General features: G+C 36.9%; 3 protein-coding genes, 1 long non-coding RNA gene and 1 other non-coding gene across 5 annotated transcripts; 2 read left to right on the forward strand and 3 right to left on the reverse strand.

Moving 5' to 3' along the window:
- Positions 1–78: 78 nt before the first annotated feature.
- LOC100187346 (WD repeat-containing protein 3) lies at positions 79–6,115 on the reverse strand. The gene is made up of 14 exons (XM_026838276.1): positions 5,907–6,115; positions 5,230–5,439; positions 4,754–4,872; positions 4,423–4,501; positions 4,150–4,248; positions 3,812–3,926; positions 3,623–3,738; positions 3,194–3,311; positions 2,817–2,892; positions 2,259–2,489; positions 1,834–1,961; positions 1,302–1,452; positions 420–564; positions 79–232 (listed from the first exon to the last, which is right to left on the reverse strand). The coding sequence occupies exons 1-14, from the start codon at positions 6,075–6,077 to the stop codon at positions 95–97; spliced, it is 1,896 nt and encodes a 631-aa protein (XP_026694077.1). The 5' UTR covers positions 6,078–6,115; the 3' UTR covers positions 79–94.
- LOC100180242 (probable ATP-dependent RNA helicase DDX52) lies at positions 6,115–7,899 on the reverse strand. The gene has a single exon (XM_002127313.3). The coding sequence runs from the start codon at positions 7,840–7,842 to the stop codon at positions 6,226–6,228; it is 1,617 nt and encodes a 538-aa protein (XP_002127349.1). The 5' UTR covers positions 7,843–7,899; the 3' UTR covers positions 6,115–6,225.
- A 561-nt stretch (positions 7,900–8,460) lies between these two features.
- LOC104266535 lies at positions 8,461–10,846 on the forward strand. The gene is made up of 3 exons (XR_003396714.1): positions 8,461–8,964; positions 9,665–9,772; positions 10,146–10,846. It is a non-coding gene; the product is annotated as an uncharacterized LOC104266535 (long non-coding RNA).
- A 2,596-nt stretch (positions 10,847–13,442) lies between these two features.
- mir4103 (microRNA 4103) lies at positions 13,443–13,482 on the reverse strand. Its single transcript, NR_034499.1, has one exon. It is a non-coding gene; the product is annotated as a microRNA 4103 (primary transcript).
- An 829-nt stretch (positions 13,483–14,311) lies between these two features.
- Positions 14,312–18,572, forward strand: meta3 (Ci-META3). The gene is given in 5 exon segments (NM_001032442.1): positions 14,312–14,349; positions 16,631–16,902; positions 16,905–16,956; positions 17,256–17,845; positions 18,120–18,572. Coding segments are annotated over 4 exon segments (963 nt in total). The 5' UTR covers positions 14,312–14,349; positions 16,631–16,709; the 3' UTR covers positions 18,248–18,572.
- Positions 18,573–19,760: the final 1,188 nt, after the last annotated feature.

Below are 19,760 nucleotides of genomic sequence, written 5' to 3' on the forward strand. Positions count from 1 at the left end.
TAATAAATTTACAGGTGTTATAAAAACTAGAATTAGGTGTATTAGGTCTTCAGTGAGGCAAACCTGAGACTCAACTGTACATTGCACAAACGTCTTACCTATGACAGTCACCAAAATCCAGACCCCATATTTTAACGTTCCGGTCTGGTGACCCGGAAACAATCAGCGTTGAATCTGAACTAATGCTCACACAAGAGGGGGGAAGAGAGTGTCCGTATAACGAGAGAAAAAACTAAAAAAACAAATTTTTAATATAAAAAAGGTATATAAGTATAGCACTTCTTAACTGCTTAAAATTTTTTTATCTCTTTTTAACTGATTTTATCTTTAAAAATGCATTTAACTCCCAGGCTAACAGTAAAAATTTATTTGTAACACAGAACTTTGTTATTTTTTGCAAATAAATATTTTTGTCTTACCTTCAAAGAATCCACGTAAAATATTTTGACGGAACAATCCAATAATGACGCGGCAATAAAACGATTATTCGGGGTAAATTCAACGTCAAGAATTTGGTCATCTAACTCGAAAGTCCGAGTGTGGGTTAAAGATACTCGCTTTGAACTGTGGGAAATATGGAAAGGGAATTTAAAATAAAAATAAGATTTAGTTGGAAAAAATTATTAGTATACAGTTTTTAGAACAAAATGGTGGATTGAATTTTACAACTTTTTTTACAGTTATACATTTAATTTGATATATTTTTGAAGAGGCTGTTGTAAAAAGGTGTAGTATGAAAATATTCTGTTTTTTTCTACATTTTGTGGTCAAACTATTTATATTTTTGCCTAAAAAGGCATTTTATTAATGTACAACTTGTCAGAAACTGCAGCAAGACGATTTGACGTCTTGTGCCTTATTTTGACAAGCACTCGTGCCAACTGGTGCGTGATGTGTGCAATAAAACATTGCACACTGCACCAACCAGCGTGATAATATTGCAGCTACGGACGAAGTGATTCTTATGAAAGAAAAACCACTAACCTGGTGACTGCTTTGATTTTACGAAATTGAACTTTTTTTAAACAAATATATATACATACATTTTAAATAGATAAAATACTTTGAAAACTACTAATCAATAAAAAAAATACAAAAACTGTTAACAAATAATATGATTAAAAAACAGCATTGTTTTGAAAGTAAAATGGTCTTTCTCAACAAAAACCCAAATGAAGTCATGCTGAATGGCATACAAATCGTTAAGAACGATTTTAAAACTGTAGTAGCAGTAGGCAAAAAATACTATTTTATATTGTATCAAAACTTCAAAAGTAATGAACTGTTTAAAGCTTATTTACCTCACTGAATAATTTTCATCACTTATTAAATCAAATTCCCAGAACTTAATTTTTTTATCCGGGCCCCCGGATACAATTCCTCGCTTGTTTGGAAATAACGCAACGCATGAAACAGCACCCTCGTGTGCCTGGATGGTTTCCAGTAGCGTTCCTAAAAAAATCAATTTAAAAACTCTGAAAGATTACAAAAAAATGCTACAAGACTTCTTTCTTTTAAACTAATAATATGCTTGGCAGAAACAGCATATAAATACAGTAGGGTGGGGGAAGGTGGGACACTTTTTAACTCTATTTTCTCATCCCACTTGGTAGTATTAAAAAAAACATTCAAAGAAATATAAAACTATACCCCTTGACTCCTATGGACCGTTGTTAATTGTTTAAAACACGATGAGGATATTTGGACAATATGTGCTAAAGGTGTCCCATCTTTCCCCACGCTACTATATAACTGTACAGACATCGATTTTATAAAATTTCACTGGTTGCGACAAACAAAAAGAGCTCACTGTAAGAATGTGTTTGTATTTACCTGAAGCGACATCGTGCAGCTCTAATGCTCCCTCTTGTGTTCCTAAAATAACTTGCCGATCACCCGGAACGAAAAGACAACATTTAGGGTGGGAGCATTTCAATGTTCGTATACACTGGTGACTACTCCTGTAGGGGGAATAAATACAAATTATTGGGGTAAATCGAACAAATAACTCTATTAACAGGTCACTGTTCGCATAGTGCACGGACTCCCCTTATGGACTGTTAATCAAAATAATCGGAAAAATTAAAATAAAATTGATACTTTAACTAGGTAATTGAGAACTATTTATTAAAAATTTGTTATATATTTTTTTTTAAAAAGGTTTAATAAAATGAACCTCTTTTATAAATGTATAATATTGAATTACAAACAATTTAAAGATTTGTATCTCCAAGAATTATATTTTATCAACATTTCACCTGTTCCATAACTTCGCACTTTCAGAAGATGTTGTTAATAAAGCCATACCATCCATAGTAAAACAAATTGATTTTGTGTCTGTACGATGACCAAGCTGAGATAACCGCTTTAAACTGGAATATTCCGGTTGGGACAGCAGAGAGATTGTGGATACTGTCTCGATCTGATTGTTACGTAATAATGCGACAGTGTTGTAAGTGTTTGGGGTCGGTGCGGTAAGGTCCAATGAGCTGGTAAAGAAATAGTGTTAGTACCTTATGCTCGCTGTCAGTAAATACGTGAAAACAAGATTCGAATTAGCGCTATTCGAAAAGTGTGATTTGTTTTTTACAGTTTTTGCGACTCTTATGTTTTTTCTGTTTTTCCAGTTTTTTCCATGTTTTTAGAATTTTTGTCTAAATTGCAACATAATATTGTTAAAATTATGATAAAACATTGATAAAATAACTATTTACGAACATAAACCCAGAACTGCAAACATTCAATTAGCTATACTGCTATAAAACTTCACATTCTAACTAATTATAATTTTCCAAATACCACATAAAATATTTCACCTTAACTTGCCAGCACAGGTAAAGCTACCAACATGACTTATTTCATCTTCAATACTTCGTTCTATTGTGATATCATCTATTGAATGTGAATTTTTTATATAAGAATACAACATGATATGAGTTTTAGTAAAAAACAACTTATATTTCATTCTATACCAGGGGGGATCTCATATAATATACGTATGAAGGAATTATGTAACTTATTTATCCTCGTGTGCCGAGGCAACGACAGTCGTTACATCACGCGTGTTCCGTTTCACACACCACAGGTCAGCTTATAAGTATTTTTATTAAGTATCAAACACAAATCTGCTAGCGCCATGTAACATGTTTAAACGTTAGGACAAAATTCTATTTTTCACTTTTGATTCACTTACTTTCCTCTTGTCCCTCATTCTTTTGTTTCTTCTTTGCTCTTTTTAGTTTCTTTTTTATCCTCAGAGCCACTTCCGCTTCATCGAAAATGCGAAAGAATTCGACCATTTTGTCATTTCCCTGTTGATATAAACAAACTAATATAAAGTAATGCTATGGTATATATTAATTCACATAAAAACTCCGCACCGTGGCATACTCGTTACTTGTAGCCTAGAAGGTACAGGTTCAAGGCTTAATGCAGCTAGTTACTGTCAGCATATTTGCCCATGGACAATACACTTAACGGCAAACCCTAATGATGACTTACTGTATGGCAGACAAATCAGTTCTTTAGGATCACAAAACAAAAACTGACAGGCTTAAAAATTGTTATAATGTGCCTATAAAGATTTATGAGAAAAATAATTTAAAAACTCCCATTAACTTACATGGCACGTGAGTAATCTTCCGTCTTTTGAAACTTTGAGGGTCACGACCCTGTCACGACCTTTACGCATGACCGACCCCACTTTAATACAACTGACCAATCGTTCTTCAAGGTCGTCTAAAGGTCAAGTGAAACAAACAATACAAAGTTTTGGGTCACTTACTTTTTCATTCAACAACATTTTTTATACCTTCAATGCCTTGCATGACATCATCACTTATGACATCATCACTGGTGACATCATCGCTAGTGACATCATCAAGTTTTGTCTTCTGTAGCTTAACTAAAGGTGCTTCCATAGAGTCCTACATATAGAATTAAGTGACATTGGCAATTTAATACAAGTTTGTCTAATATTATTCTATATGGGTGGTCCTACAGTGCCATAGCATTGGAAATGAGTATCAGGCCATAGTTGGCCTATTACCCTGATACCCAGGGTGCTACCAGTGTCTTGCCCAGAACACATACGCCTACCAGTATCGAGCATTGAACCCGGTATCCTTTGATTACAATTTTATGTTTCACCTTGTTAGCAATAAATTCCACGCTCCATATACGTAACTCACTGTCCCCTGACCCCGTTATAATTCGGCGCTCGTCTGGTGTCAAACAAAATGACCAAACCTGGTGAAAAAGAGAATTAAGAACAATCCAGAAGATATATGTAATAAACATATTATGCTTTATGTGCTTTATTTTGGCATTTTTGAAATACATTTGTTACATACAAGAAACTGCAAGAAAATTTGGTATAAGCTTGGCATATTGTTTAGATAAGACTAAGAGTAAGGTTCTCACCTCGGATCTGTGTCCAACCATTGTTTTAAAGCAATGCTGAGTATCTAAGTCCCACCATTTCACATATGTGTCTTTGGAACTGAAAACGAGCGGAAATACATAATGTAAATATAACACATGTCAATTTGGGCGGGTGGTCGGCAAACTAGGTAAAAGTAACATAACATTTTTTCTTATGAGAACAAAGTATTTAAGCACAAGCAACAATAGGTATTGGCTTAACTGATTTCTTAACTGAGCTCATTCATACAGAATAGAAAGACTAATTCATTGTTACAATTCATGAAAAAAGAATGATAAATAGCGCTTTGTAAAAACTGTATTCTCATACCTGGTAATTAACATGTTTCGTTGCTTGACGAAATAACAATCAGTTATGATTCCTTTGTGTCCTTTCAAACGATACAATCCACTTTCATTCACTAAGTCCCAAACTACTACTTCTGTATCCTGTGTGGAAAACATTTTTCTAAATATATATAATACTTAAAAGAATGCATAGCCTATAATGGGCATAAGCAGGTAATAGTAAAATGTCCTTGGGCAAGACATTTACTGCCAATTGATCTAACCCAGTGGTCACTAATTGGTTGTTTAAATTATCAGCCATACAAGAAAACCCTTCAACAAAGTCCATACATGGCAACTTGTAAGCAGGCATGACCGCATGAGGTGTATCAAACAGAACATCCATGTATTATTACGACTGCCATTTCCCTACGCACGAGGATAAAATTAAGAAAATAAAAATATTAATCTTTTATCTTTTTAAACTTTTTTTTCTTAAATTAAAAAATTCTTTCTTACATGTGATCCAGATGCTAGTTTCATGCCAGCCTTATCGAAAGCCAAACACGAGATTGCTGTCCGATGTCCGCTGAATGTAACGTCTGATTCCGCTGTTACGAGACTGAATATACGAATTGTGCCGTCGACGTAACCTACCGCTAAGTGTTGACTGTTTGGACTTGATTTAATGCAAGTTACTTCTTGGTTGTCCCCTTGTAGTAATAACACCTGTTGTAAAGGATATGTTTATATACAAAGTTTTCTATATAGGTGAAGGCCTATGCTAAGGCAGGCTAAGGGACTTAGGATTTAGCCAAGCGTTCGTCTATTACGACAGTGTAAATGGTAGCCTACCAGCCTATACTATTATTTTCTATATAAAGGGGGGTCTTGTGGCAAGACACATCCTAGGACCTGAGATTTAGGGCAGAGTTGGCCATTACCCTAACATAGTAACTTATATTTCATCAATATAAAAACATAGGGGTGTTTTTGTCCTAGTGTTGGGGTAATAGGCAATTGCAAATCCAATTACCCATTGCATGCCACGCTGCAGGTCCTCACCTACATAGAATAAGTGATAAAACTTACAAGCTGTAGATCTGTGTGAGCGAGGTCCTACCTATTACCCCAAGTACATACATACATACTAAAATGCATATATTTTACCAACAAAAACCTATTTGAAAACTTACCAGCTGTAAGGTTCTCATGTCCCATACACATACATTCTCGCATGCTGCTGCAGCAACATATCTTCCTTGTGTATTCCTCATTGACAGGTATTCCACATTACATCTGGCACTGCCCAATACTCCAAACTGGGCAACAGACAAATACCGAAGATATTGCTTAGTAATTCCCATACTTATTCAATGTGTTTATATAAAACTTACTAAAGCATCTGAAACGAGCAATTTAAAGACACATTATAAATTTTAAAGCATAAAATTCTGCTGGTATTATTCAAGTAACAGTTCTTGCATTTCTATAATTAACAATATTTCAATGTTATTACTCTTTTAATTTTTGAATTTTTTTGTTTTTGATTTCCGTTTTTCTCTTTTTTGCTCTTTTTAAAATATCAGGGGGAGCAGTCCGGATAGTATTTCTTTTCGTTTGTGTCTTTGCTGTCTTTTTCCGCTCTTCTTTTGACATCTTCTTCATTTTGAGCATGTACTCCGGCACATCACACCCAGCCTCTTTGATTAAATTTGCAATCGATCTTAAAAGAGCCCGGTCCTGGTCAGTAAATAGCGTAATTGCGCGCCCTGTCCGGCCTGCTCTTCCAGTGCGCCCAATTCTGTGAATATAAGTGACCGCACTGTTGGGAAAATCGTAATTTACGACTAAATTCACATTCTGAAAATCCATACCCCGACCCATATGCTCTGTACATATCATTACCCATGTTGTCCCAGCATGTAGGGACTGTATAGCTTTCTCTCGCTGCTCTGGAGTCCTGTCTCCATGAATTGCATCAATATTAATACCATCATATACAAGTTCAGCGTATAACTCCTTTGCTCTTTCCTTTGATTGCACAAAAACTAGCGCTGGAGGTGCAAAACCACCTCTAATAATATCTTGCATAGCGAGAAGTTTCCCTTGCTCATTTCCCACATACTTTAGCTCTTGTTTTACAGAACTGGTCGCAGTATTTTTCCCCCCGACTGTAACCTGTAGCACATTATCCATATTTAGAACACACCATTGCTGAACGTCGTGCGCAAAAGTAGCACTAAACATAGCGCGACGAATTTTCGGATTCTCGCATGCGGAATAAATCCTCCCGAGCTGATCTCGGAAGCTGGCATCTTCTTTTCCATCCTCGAAGAGTTTATCCGATTCATCTACTACTAACCACTCAATAGAGTCCAGCTTCAAAATAGGGGTTTCTTGTTTTATAAGGTGAATAATACGATTGGGTGTGCTTATTAGAAGATCTATATCACACGTTTGTTTTTTCTTTTCCGTGAAGGATTTCACTAAATTTTTATCCATAAGGCGGATGTTCAGTAAGTCTTTGTGGATTTTTTCATTTTCTTCGTCATTTTCTGAGCGAATAAGTTTCTTGCATTCGCTGAAAGTTTGTTCCGCTAATTCTCTTGTAGGACTGAGTATGAGAGCTCTAATATTTTTACCTTTTTTTGTTTTTTTGACATTTAGCAAATGAGAGACAACAGGTACCAAAAATGCAAGTGTTTTACCAGATCCGGTAGGAGCACAAGCTAAAATCTCTCTGCCGTCTAACATAGCGGGTATAGCTTGCATTTGAATTGGACTTAACGCAGAAAATCCGAATCTTTCAGTCAAGTTTTTAACGCAGATTGAATGCACACCGAATTTTTCTTCTAACTGATTAAAATTTTCCACCAAATCAGGTACATCGGTGCCTTGGACAAAAATACGCATTTGTTTCCGTAAATTAACTTTTGTATCGTCAGATTTCTCATTTTGCTGATCATTTTCTGTATCGTTTTCGTCTTTTTTCCTTTTGGGCTTGCCAGGCTGTATATTTTCGTTCCTACTTGGCGTTATAGCTCCTGGAATCCGTATATCTTTTAAATTTAGTTTAGAATTAAAGCTAGCACCGACTGTAAGCTGTCGAAATATATCTTCTGAGTCCATTTTCCTACAATGCAAAACTACGCGAAATTCCAAAACACAAACACATGTGTGCCACTAAAAAAGATGAACGCAGAGACGAAATATTTTAACTTGGGTACTTGAGTTTTTTATATATTTGTTTTAACATACGCAGAAATGTGTCAAAATTCAAAAGATTGTATAATTTTCAGCATAAAACAAAGTTTAAAAATCGTTTAATTTATTGGAAAAAAAACTAAAGTTTAGTTTTATAGTCGAATAGCATTAATGGACGCATTTAATCAGACAAGGTGTAAAGAGTCATATTGTGAATACGGGTACGTATTTAATTGTAACTGAAATCATCTACAAAACAAGTAAGTATTATTTGGAACATTTTGAACGTCTTATGCACTGCGTCACTAGGTGGTACTAGTAAGCCACGCAAAAAAGGTAAAGCGCGAGGAAAAAGTAAACCGATAAAAATGTAATCAGATAAAATTATCCAATGTGTTTTCCTATTGGGACCTAGCACATAATGCTCATATTAGGTTCATGTATACAGCTTAGAAATAATCACCCACAAAGTTACATACGTGGTAACTCATAAGCGGGCACGAGGTGTATGGAACAGAACAGCCGTGTTTTAACGACTGTCGTTGCTCCGCCACGCGAGGGTAAAGTTAAATTCATTCATATCGTATAGAACAGTTTTAACTCCAAACAACTGCAAGGTTTGCATATTCCAATAATTGCCACCTAATAACCGTGTTTAGTTTAACTTTGAAATAACATGCAAAGTCTCTTTCTCCTACGCATAACCATATCGAAATAGAATTTTTCTCAATGCGGATACATTTCACGATATATATCTCACCAAGCGGTTAATACTAAATTTTTTTACGTCTAATGTGTTTTACTGTCATATATAATGCTCATATTTCGTTAATAAGTACAATTGTCAATTATGACGCAAAAATTGCAAAATTTTATTAATCAAATTGTCACACAAAATAATATCAACGTATTAAGCCATGGACCAGTACGCACGTAATTTGTCTCCTAGCAACGTAATGTTACGTCAAAGAAGACCCAGTTTGATGGTTCTCAGTCTGTCGGAGTCGCTTTTTACAATGGATAGCATCGTCGACTCGTTCCAAAGCAGTTTAGTCATTTTTTATTTGTTGAAAGAAAATTGGTTTATTTTGAACGATTTTTACAACTTTTATAAATGTCTCTAAACAAATATTTTTATATTTTATAATTCCTATTCGCTAAAGTGTTTATTAGTAATCGAAGTATTGAAAACGATATGCAAAGTTCGGAAAACGTATATATGGCAATTACTTGTTCTCTTGTTCCCTATATAGTGTATGCAAATCATATTTAAAACGCTTCCGAAAGATTGAATAGAGTTTACTCTTTTGTATTATACACGCGCTGTTACTATATAAACTACGTATTTTACGCTTTGTTGTATAACAATGGTATAGAATGAATGTATCTTATTTATCCACGCGTAGCGGGGCAACGACAGTTGTTATAAAACAAGGGTGTTCTGTTTCATACACCTCGTGTCCGCTTACGAGTTACTATATATGTAACTTTGTGGATAATTATATTATGGGAGAATTTTTCTTATGTATATAAACATTGTCTCTTTATTTAAAACCCGTCATCGTAAAATGGCGAGACAATTAATGCAACATCATATTATATACCAGTATGACTATATACGGTGACGGAGCGCTAATTTTTTAGGAGAAAGTCATTGCACTTGACGGTGAACCTGTATACTGGTGATATCATCGAACTTGCGTTCAGTCACGTTTGTTTACGATACATTATCTAATATACATCACAGAATCGACATGCATCAGTGAAGATAATGTTTCGTCAGACTTTGATAAAGGGGGCTGTGACGTAAACAATACAAGCAAAAGACACATTGAAAGAAACGACTATATACGAGGTTTTATTTAAACCAATTTAAGCAAAGATTATTACGCTACATATAGTCACACACAGAGTTACATGTCATAGCACTGTGGGGTAAGATGGGATACCGATAGCACCCAAACTCCACATTTCCTCTTTGTTTACCACCATATAGAACGAAAAATAGAAAAAAATATGTTCCATCTTACCCACCCGGCCACCCTTACTATACATGGTAATTCGTAAGTTGGCACGAAGTGTATGAAACTAAAAATGTAAACAACCGTGTTATAAACATATTATAACGATTGTCATTGTCTCGCCATGCAGAAATTAAAAATACTCTCATTCATATAGTAATCCACACTTATGGCCCGCAGCATTTTTAACAAAATTATGTCCGCTAGGTGTCGCAAACGAGCTTAGCAAGAAATATGAGCAGCCTAGCCAATCAGAAGCGAAGGAATTTCAAGGTATAGTAACGTGGTTTCGGTCTATTGTTTTTGCAACGTACCGTATCCTATTTCTGTTTTCGCGTTTGCGTAACTTAATACCAGTCTATACCCCCCGCTAACGAAATTAGGAAGCGCACAACATTTTGTACACGGAAAATAACTGCCATTTTAGCGACAAAAGTGCTAACTTAGTTCAGGGTTGTCAGTAAACATAAAATACTTCGGGTCGTGGGCTATAATTTCGTTTGCTTCCTTCCCGTTTCGTCTGTTTTGGTCCATATCAATAGAAATAATGGAGTAGTGCGAAATTACTGCTCAGTTACTTAAAAACGAGCCTACAGTGTAAATATATCAGCAATGCCTCGACTACTGCGCAATATCCGGTATTTTTGTTACTGGGTACGAAAAAATGTCGAAGTTTTTGTACCTGGACGAAAACAAAACCAGTCACCCGTGCGATGACGTCACAAAAGGAGAGACGGCTTTTCACGTGCTTAGCGTAGTTGGAAAACAATATCTCTCTCACGTACACAATGTTTTCAAGACCGTTATTGCCGCGTGGCCTGTTTGTCTTCTGACAAAACCTTGTGCTCGCAATGATTCAGCGGCACAAACAAAACCGGAGCAGCAAACATAATAGCCTTGGATGAACCCTAAAATACAACTTGTTCAGATATGCTTCTGCAGATTGCACAACATGGAATCCCATGGGGGCTTTGCGGGGTCCTATATACGCGCTGTCGAGCAGAAATGCTATGTTATACAATCTGTATGAATAGAAATGATATAAAACAACATACATTTGAACTTAACACTTGTGTAAACATTAATATGAACACCTTTATGCTATAGAATTTATATAGTATAAATAGAGTTAAAGGGCGCCAAAAAACACAGTCGTAATATTATCGCTATAGACTTAAGCTCAGTGAACAAAACTCGGCTTAGGAATAACAAAAACAGAGAAAACAGATTAAAATTGATTTGTTTTGACCAAAACTAAAGAGGAGTAAAATCCCACGCAACAGAGAAGAATATGAAGTTGGCAACAAGATTAGTCATGTCCGCAGAACTGTGTAATTGATATTCAAAGCGTAACAGGCTGCATTTGTTAATAAAGTGTATGAAAATTACCGTTAAATTTAGTCTACACACAGCATATAGCAGGGTGGGGTGAGATAGAACATGTTTTTTTCACTTTTCTCGTCCCATTTGTAATTTAACATTTTTCTACTTGTTATTTGTTAAAAACACAATCAGGAAACATTGGATACTTAATACTATGTACCAACGGTATCCCATTTTACCCCACAGTACTTAAGATACGAAATAATAATTGCTTAGGAGTTTCTTTCATTAGTTTAAAAGGGGTTTGACTCAAAAAACGTGAAGATTATGACGACATAAAACTATGCATTGATGCGTCACACATTGCACAGACAGGACACAAGTGACGTAACAAAGAAATGAACTTCGAACAATTTTCTTTGACGCGTTTCTCAAATATGACACAAAAATCGTGCATTTACTTATTCAAAGAAATTTCTAAAAAGCATTTTTTCGGGCCGTTTTAAATTACGTGACTTGGGGTGAGTTATTTAGGAGAAAAGAATGTCCGTCACTCATAAAATCGGTGTACAAGCCTTTGGGACAATGTTTGATGAAAAACTTCAATAATAGAAGCAAAATGATTGACAGCCGTAAAGGCCCGTAATACTAACCTTTGTACTTTTAGCAAACATCTTATAACAATTTCTTGGTTCAGATATTTAAATATGATGTCATTCCTAATGGCTAAAAAAGCAAGTCCAAACTTAGACCGCGGTTCAATGCGTCTCAGCTATTTCCGCTTTACAAATATGCGCTAAAAGGATTTCGTTACCGACAAGTTTGTATATAAGAGCGGAAATAACATATTATCTGAACAGTTGTAATGTAACACTCGTAAATTTGTGACGCAACAAACGCAGTTATGATGCATTTACAGTGCAGAAAGACACGTAGCACTAAATCTGTTTACGCTTATCGTAGTAGTTTATAGGTTTGAAAAACGAAAGAGGTATGTTTACCTCTTTATAGGTACATATTTGACTGGTAAACATTACGCTATACCCAAAAAGACCCTCGTTTTTTATATGACTTATGTATGGTACTGTGGGGTTAGATAGGATACGGTTAGCTCCTAAATACTATATTTCCTAATCGTGTTCTGAACAATAACCAACGCTCTTTTAGAATCGTGAGAATACGGTTATATAATTATGCTAATTTTCTTTGTTTACTACCAAATGGGACGATTAGAGATAATGAAAATGTGTTTTATCTTTCCCCGCCAACTATACCCAAATAAATTAAAACTGCAAACTTAAAACTGTATTTTCCTATTAAACTTAACAAGGTTAAATCATTTTAAAACGGAAACAAAATGCGGTTAAACATGCTTAAAATATTAGGCAGCGCATGAAATATGATTCAGATTATCTAACCGTAGTTGGCATAGTATATATATAAATTTCGCATTACAGGGACGTTTAGCTAAATATAGAAAATATCATGACGTCACATGCACAAAATTCGGTGGGATTAATAAGTAAGACTCCCTACTCGGTTTACTAATTTGACTAAATTCAAAATGAACTATACATAACATAATTTTATATTTATCTATTGGGATAGAGTAGCGAAGATCAAATTAATTTATACAAAGAAGAGAAAAATAGCAACAAAATGACAGTCGTTATACATACGCTACCTGAACTAGAATATAAAACTACTTAAAACAATCATAAAAAGCGTGGCTGCTAAACCTAAATATCAATTGCCCAGAATAAGTCAAATACTGTAGAGGATAATTTAGTATAATTGCGAAAATACATTAAAAACTGTGGTACAGCTATTATAATTATAATTTCCGCTTTTAGTTGTCAAATATTTCCTGTTTCACATAAACAGGGTGTGAATTTTTAATTCTGTCTAATAATTAGTTGATAGTGTAAACGGTCCTGGGTTCGAAATCCAAATGGGCATGCCACTCCCACGCTATGTTATGTTTATTTACAAAGCATAAAACTTAGGCGTGTATAAAAACTTGTACAAATGGAAAGAAGTAAAAAACACCACTCCTAAATTCTAAGTAAAAATTTGAATTTTCGACGCTATTTTACGCGTACGTTCACATGTAACAATTGCTATTGTAACGTCACAGGTAGAAGCATTGTCGAGCCAGTAACCATATGGCCAGATTTTCGGACAGCGGACCCGCAGCGCTGCTACGTCACAGACCCGTGGTCTAAAAGGCACGTGGTTGGCGAACGTTACATGGCAACGTTGCTACGACAACTATCAAAACTCTCGTAATTTTTTGACCAGGTTATTAAATCGTGATTATTTTCGAATTTTGGTTATTGTCTAGAGGTATTTTCGTTTTCGTCGAATGAAGGCTTTTGTCTGCGTGATATTAACTTGCATACCGCGCTTTGCGGTTATGCCTGTGTTTAGAAACAGACTGCAGGCGGATTGAGTGTCTGAATTGCCTTTCGCGCGAAATTTAAGATTTTCTCACGAAAGTTAGGCCAGTTGGAATTTCGTGGCAAAATTAAAGATCTTGCGTGTAATCAGCATTTTCACTTTTGTGTTCAATTTTGTGAATTGCTTTGTGTAATTAACATGTGAACGGCTTCAGCGCTGGAATGTGGGAGTTGTGTAATCATACGGTGTATGGAAAATTACATCATACTAATTGTTGTAATACGCAGACGTTACTCTTATACATATCATACATAACTGATACATAAAGAATACAGAATGGTTTAATGTGAATATTTAATTTCCTTTTTAGTAGAAACGCACGTATGTAGTTCTGTATATGGCACAAATTTATGTACGCCGTATGAGCCAGACTTTACTACGCATCTGTACATTGCCACACCTCCGCTCTTTTCTCCTCCTTGTTTCTTTATTCTCTTCTGCTTCTCGCGCAGCTGATTCACTTGAGGCTGATTCCGTGACGTCATGGAAAATTCCGTTTCGACTAAAAAGCTAGCAGCAAGCCCGGTCGAGCCATAACCGTTCTAACCCTTCGACGTGGCGCAGCTTAGACATAAGGAACCAAATAGATTCCACATTTTAGAGTGAACTTTTAACTTAGAAACAAAAGGTAAGTCCATAGTACGTATAGATTAAGTACCGCTTAACGCTGGGGGGTTGTGGGCCCTTACGGTGGAAAAAATACTTTGTCGACTTTTCGGAAAGTAGATTATAAATTTATAAGAGTATTTTTTAGTAATTGTCAAGAAAACTTATGCCTAAGCCGGGCGCACAGCTGCCTCTAGCATTCTTGGGGAATCGTGTACGTATTTATACGCTTTAAATATTCAATAAACGTTATAACTCATTAATTATTTAGACAAAACTTCTAGCCGTCTGTTTAGTTCTAAACAGTAGTGAAATTGCGCGCGCTTTTAGTTGGCCGCGGGTAAAACAGATGCGCCCAAGTGACAAAAATCGATAATAAGATTTACGAATTTATTACACTTGTCAGGATTTTTGGTTGCACTCAAGAAACGAAATGTGTGGAGATGGATTCGGTAGTTAAACGATTTGCGAACAGTCGTAACTTGGAATTTATCGCGCTTTTAATGGCTTCATACGATGATTGGCTTCTGTCTACAGTACTGAACGGAAAATTTTCAGAATTTTTGTTGTCAGTGCTCTAGCACGCGCGTAGCGTGCCTGTTTGTTGTGATCAGGAGGTCGATTTCGTAAATGATTAACCGGCCAGGCTGTTGACGTTACGCCATGTGCTCTGCGCTGTGAATGGAAAATTTCCACTACTCTTCCACTAGATACATTACACCATTGTAAGCCTAAGCGCCCTTAGGCTTTAGGTTTCTATAGTTTTGCGGCGTTTTAATGCCCATTGAAACCACGTTTTTCGTTCCTAGTTCACAGATAGTTTTGTGCGTTATTTTTGCTTTTAATTATGCTAAATTCGCGTTAAATTGATTGTTTTCCTTTCAATTAAATTTTAATTCGCGTTAAATTGAATAAATTTCCTTTATATACTGTGTTGTTGTACCTCGAAACGCCACAACGCTGTTGGCATTTAGCATGTTTATATAAACAGAGTTAAAACGGAATTAAACCATATGCCATGTAGAACGACTATATACACAAGCAACTAGAACGGTATCATCACGTAACGATAGCTGCTCCCACACTACAATACGCTTGCTTGATGTAGCGTTAACTTAAAATTAAAAAAAATCACAAACTAGGACATTAATGACGTCAAACCCCTTTTAAAACGTCACCACGACGTATGACGTCAGAGCGCGACGGCGGTGTCTCGTTTCCAACCGAATCTTATGAATGGTTTGTCATACGAAGCTGCCGTGGTATAACAAAACCCAAATAACCCATCTAACGTAAGCGTTTTAAGTAGCGCGCCTACGTCAGTGCGACCTAGTTTTTAAGCAACTTTGCTATTCAAACAACTACGAAGAACCGGCTATGTTCACACGGTTTAGTGGCGGTCATTCAACTGTAGAAAAACCAGTCGGTCTAAGGCGGAAACGGAGTGACTGGAAATGACGATTAAATATTAATTCTCAAGACGTTTCTCGGTCATCGGAAGAGCAATTACTCGTAACTTATTAACATGCCCAGCAATTGTCCAAGCACGGAGATCGTATCTTGTGGTTAAGGCGAGATGCTGCGGTAATACCTGCTTATTTAACCGCATAATTTCGGTGAAATGTAAAAGGCGGTGCACGTTCATTTACATTCGGATGTCTTAGCCCAATTCGTTATCTTGTCGTTAGATAATGGTACTGTGGGGTAAGATGGAAACGGTTAGCGCATAATATCCCCTATTTCCTGACATTGTTTTAAGAATACGGTTATATAATTTTGCAAATATTCTTTGTTAATCCGAATAGGACGATAAAAGGAATGAAAACGCGTCCCATCTTATCCCAACCTACTATTGAGCCGTGATGACTTATGTTTTGTGTTTTGCTCAGTTTTGTTAAACTGAAACTTAAACATTACCCATTACTCAGCATGAATCACTTGCGCCCGCTACTTCTGCGAAGTCAATTTAAATTTCGGTATAATCAGTTAATTCAAAGCCGCGCACCCCGTTGGCCCTTTGATTATACAAGAGCCTGGTGATGAGAAACGCACCGCCGGCCTAGTTTTTGTGTCCTAATCCTAGTTTGTTGTGACTTGTCAGGGTCGAATCGACAAACAACAGGATTTAGTAAATACAAAGTCACCCCTTTACAGTTTAAATGTAAATACCATTGAACAAAGATGCTAATTCCTGGTTATAAATCCTAGGCGGCCAATTGTGACCGCTTGTTTGCCTCGAATCAAGATAAGCCGAAAGCCAGATAGCGGTAAACTGACGTCATAACCTTTTTCTCTTTTCGCAGGCGCCGGCTATATAAGGGAGCGATCTAAGGACTAAGACATCGAACTTTACCAAGCAACAGTCTTAGAACAATACTGAAAATGGGTCAGAAAATATCAAGCAGCAGCGAGCGTTCGTCGAGGCAATTCTCATTCATAGAGCCAATCTTAGCACGTACAACCAGAACGAGCAGCAACGGCCGTTCAAATAGAAGCAGTAACTCACCGCCGAAGAATAGCAGAAGACACAGCGTTAAAGATGGTCACCACAGACGTACACACCACCACCACCACCACGCAACGGAAACCATCTCTCGGCATCCGGAATGGAATCTGAATGCCCACACAGGTTAGTCGAATACAAATCTATATTAAAACTGATGTAGACTCGACCCAAAAGGGTATTTACAGAATAATATAACCGTATCCTCACACTCTAAATAGCGTTGTTAATTGGCGAAACACAATTAGGAAATATGGGATTTTATGTAAGAAAAGAAGGGGTGTTACGTGTAAATGTATCCCATCTTACCACACAGTGCTATAGATTATTGGCATGTTATTGTTAAGGACTGATTACTGTGGGTAATAAAGCAATTAATAATTTCGTGATTGCGCGAGTTCTTATTTGACGTTTATACATTACAGACTTGACGTCTTATTGGACATGCCAGCAGTCGGTGTAGATGTACAACAACAGCACGGCTGGAACTCTGAAGACAAAAGCGTGAACGTTTTCGTAAAGGACAACGACCTAACTGTACACAGACATCCTGTCGCACAATCCACTGACGGTGTACGGGGCAAAGTGGGATACAGCAGAGGCTTGCATTGCTGGGAGGTAACCTGGAACACCCGCCAACGAGGCACACACGCTATGGTTGGGGTATGCACATCAGAAGCCGCTCTAACATGCATGGGGTACCGTTCCCTCATTGGACAAAATAACGAGTCCTGGGGATGGGACTTGGGACGCAATAAGCTTTTCCATGGCGGTAAAGTGCACCGCAATGAAAAGAAGACCTACCCCTCGTACCTCGAATCGGACGAGAATTTCGTCGTTCCTGAAAAAGTTCTGGTTGTTTTAGATATGGATGAAGGAACCTTAAGCTTTGTAGCTGACAAGCAATACCTTGGCGTGGCGTTCACCGGCCTCAAAGGCAAGACTCTATACCCCGTTATAAGCTGTGTGTGGGGTCACTGTGAAGTGGGAATCAAGTACATCAATGGCCTTGAACGTAAGTTTCAAAAGCTTTTCAATACTAATCTTTTTAGGCTTTTTTTTATTGTAACTGTTTAGTTGGGGAAATCGTTTAAATAACGTGTGCTATGAACGTGATAGGGAAATTGTAATTATGGCTTTTCGGACGAATGGTCATATGCTACGTAAGCAACGATTAGTCTGGGTCGTAATAATCACATACGTCATTCACGCTTTATATACGTCACATATGTCTTAGTAGGTCTTTCCGGGTTTCTACAATCTGTTAACAAAACATTCTTTCTCTCCAGCTGCCCCTCTACCAATGGCAGAGCTTTGCCGCCGTCGAATTCGAATGTCGATGGGCAAGAAACATCTGCACGAGGTCGAAAAACTGCCGTTACCCCATCTGCTGCAAGAATACGTGCTCTACCGGTGATCACGATCAAACTGCAGCGTTTCGCCAAGCGATGCGTTGGGTTGGTACTACGGTGCTAAGACGCGGTTCCGCCGTTGTGCAATATTCTATGGACAAGTGTCTGTTACTTTTTATAAAAAACCGTACTTTTAACACAGAAAATGTTCGCGCCCACGATTTTATTATTTATTTTGTCGCACGGTTAAACGGTTATAGGTACGCTATTACATAGCATGCTACTGCGCTGTGTCGTTCCGTAAGGTTCTTTCGATTTTAATCTTTCCCGTTGTTTTAAATGTATTTTGCCTTCATTTTATCACCACAAAATAAAGTAATATGCCACAAACATGATGCCTTGGTTTTAAAGCAGATGCAGTGAAATAGGTGTTAAAATACCAAAATATCCGAACTCGTAGTGCCAGTGTTTTCATCTTTCGATTTACTGCTGGGAACAGTCTAATAGTGAGACTAGCGCTGTTAAAAGAAATATGCAAGTTTTAAAACCGATGTAGTGAAATTTGGAAGCGAATTCTTTCTCACAAGTCGTAAAAATCCTTGAATTTATAATGCCCGCGTTTAACCTTTAAATTTGCTACTGGGACTGTTACTAGTATTGAGAGTATTCATACTTGTCCGCTCTCTCCATTCAGGCCTAATTTATCACATAACTGAGTTCCCAAAGTGACAAGGTCTAATAAAACCGTTATATTGTTTTTAGTAGGGTAGAGGAAGATGGGACACCTTTTCATTTTATTATCTTGTCAGATTTGGTAGTAGGTAGTAAACAAAGTACATTCAAGAAATTTAAAAACTGTATTCTCCGAACTCCCATAGACCGTTGTTAATTGTTTAAAACACGATCAGAATATTTGGATATTATGTGATAATAATGACCCGTTTTTCCCCACCCTACTATCATGGGTAGATTATTACATGAGAAGCCGCTATAGGATGCAAAAGCCTAATAAAACTTGAATACCAAAGACAGACGCAAGAATTTTCTCAGGAGTCGTAAAAATAGCGAGCTTATTTTGCCAGCGTTTTAACTTTTATATCTATTGTTAGGAACCCCCAGTAATATTGACTGTTTTATACACCCCGCTTATTTTAATTATAATGACTGATAATGTTTTTTTTTGCATTATGAAAAAACAACAGTTACACAACAAGTATCAGTAAGACCTAAGACAAGAAACACTTTAAGAGCAATTGTTTTACCAGTCACCGGCTCAAATTATACCCCAATAAAGGGGCCTACGCTTTTACCCCTTTGTAAAGCAGTGTATATCTTAAAACGCCACTGTCACAGGCTTGTATAGTTATTCACCGGCTGTATACAGGCTCTAGTCAGCTATTACTATGTTTCCACTGCCGCTATAATATAATCCCCGGCCTGATTCCACAATTAAGCATTTCCGTCTTTGCGCCCAGACCAAACCTCTTGAATTTGCGCCCGCGGCATCATTATCTCTTATTGTGACGTCACAAAGGCTCTGATATCGCAGGCGAAGAATCATAAAGTCCACCTGGCAAT

The sequence above is a fragment of the Ciona intestinalis genome, unplaced genomic scaffold (assembly GCF_000224145.3).
Source record: "Ciona intestinalis unplaced genomic scaffold, KH HT000070.2, whole genome shotgun sequence".
In the NCBI taxonomy this organism is placed as follows: Eukaryota; Metazoa; Chordata; class Ascidiacea; order Phlebobranchia; family Cionidae; genus Ciona; species Ciona intestinalis.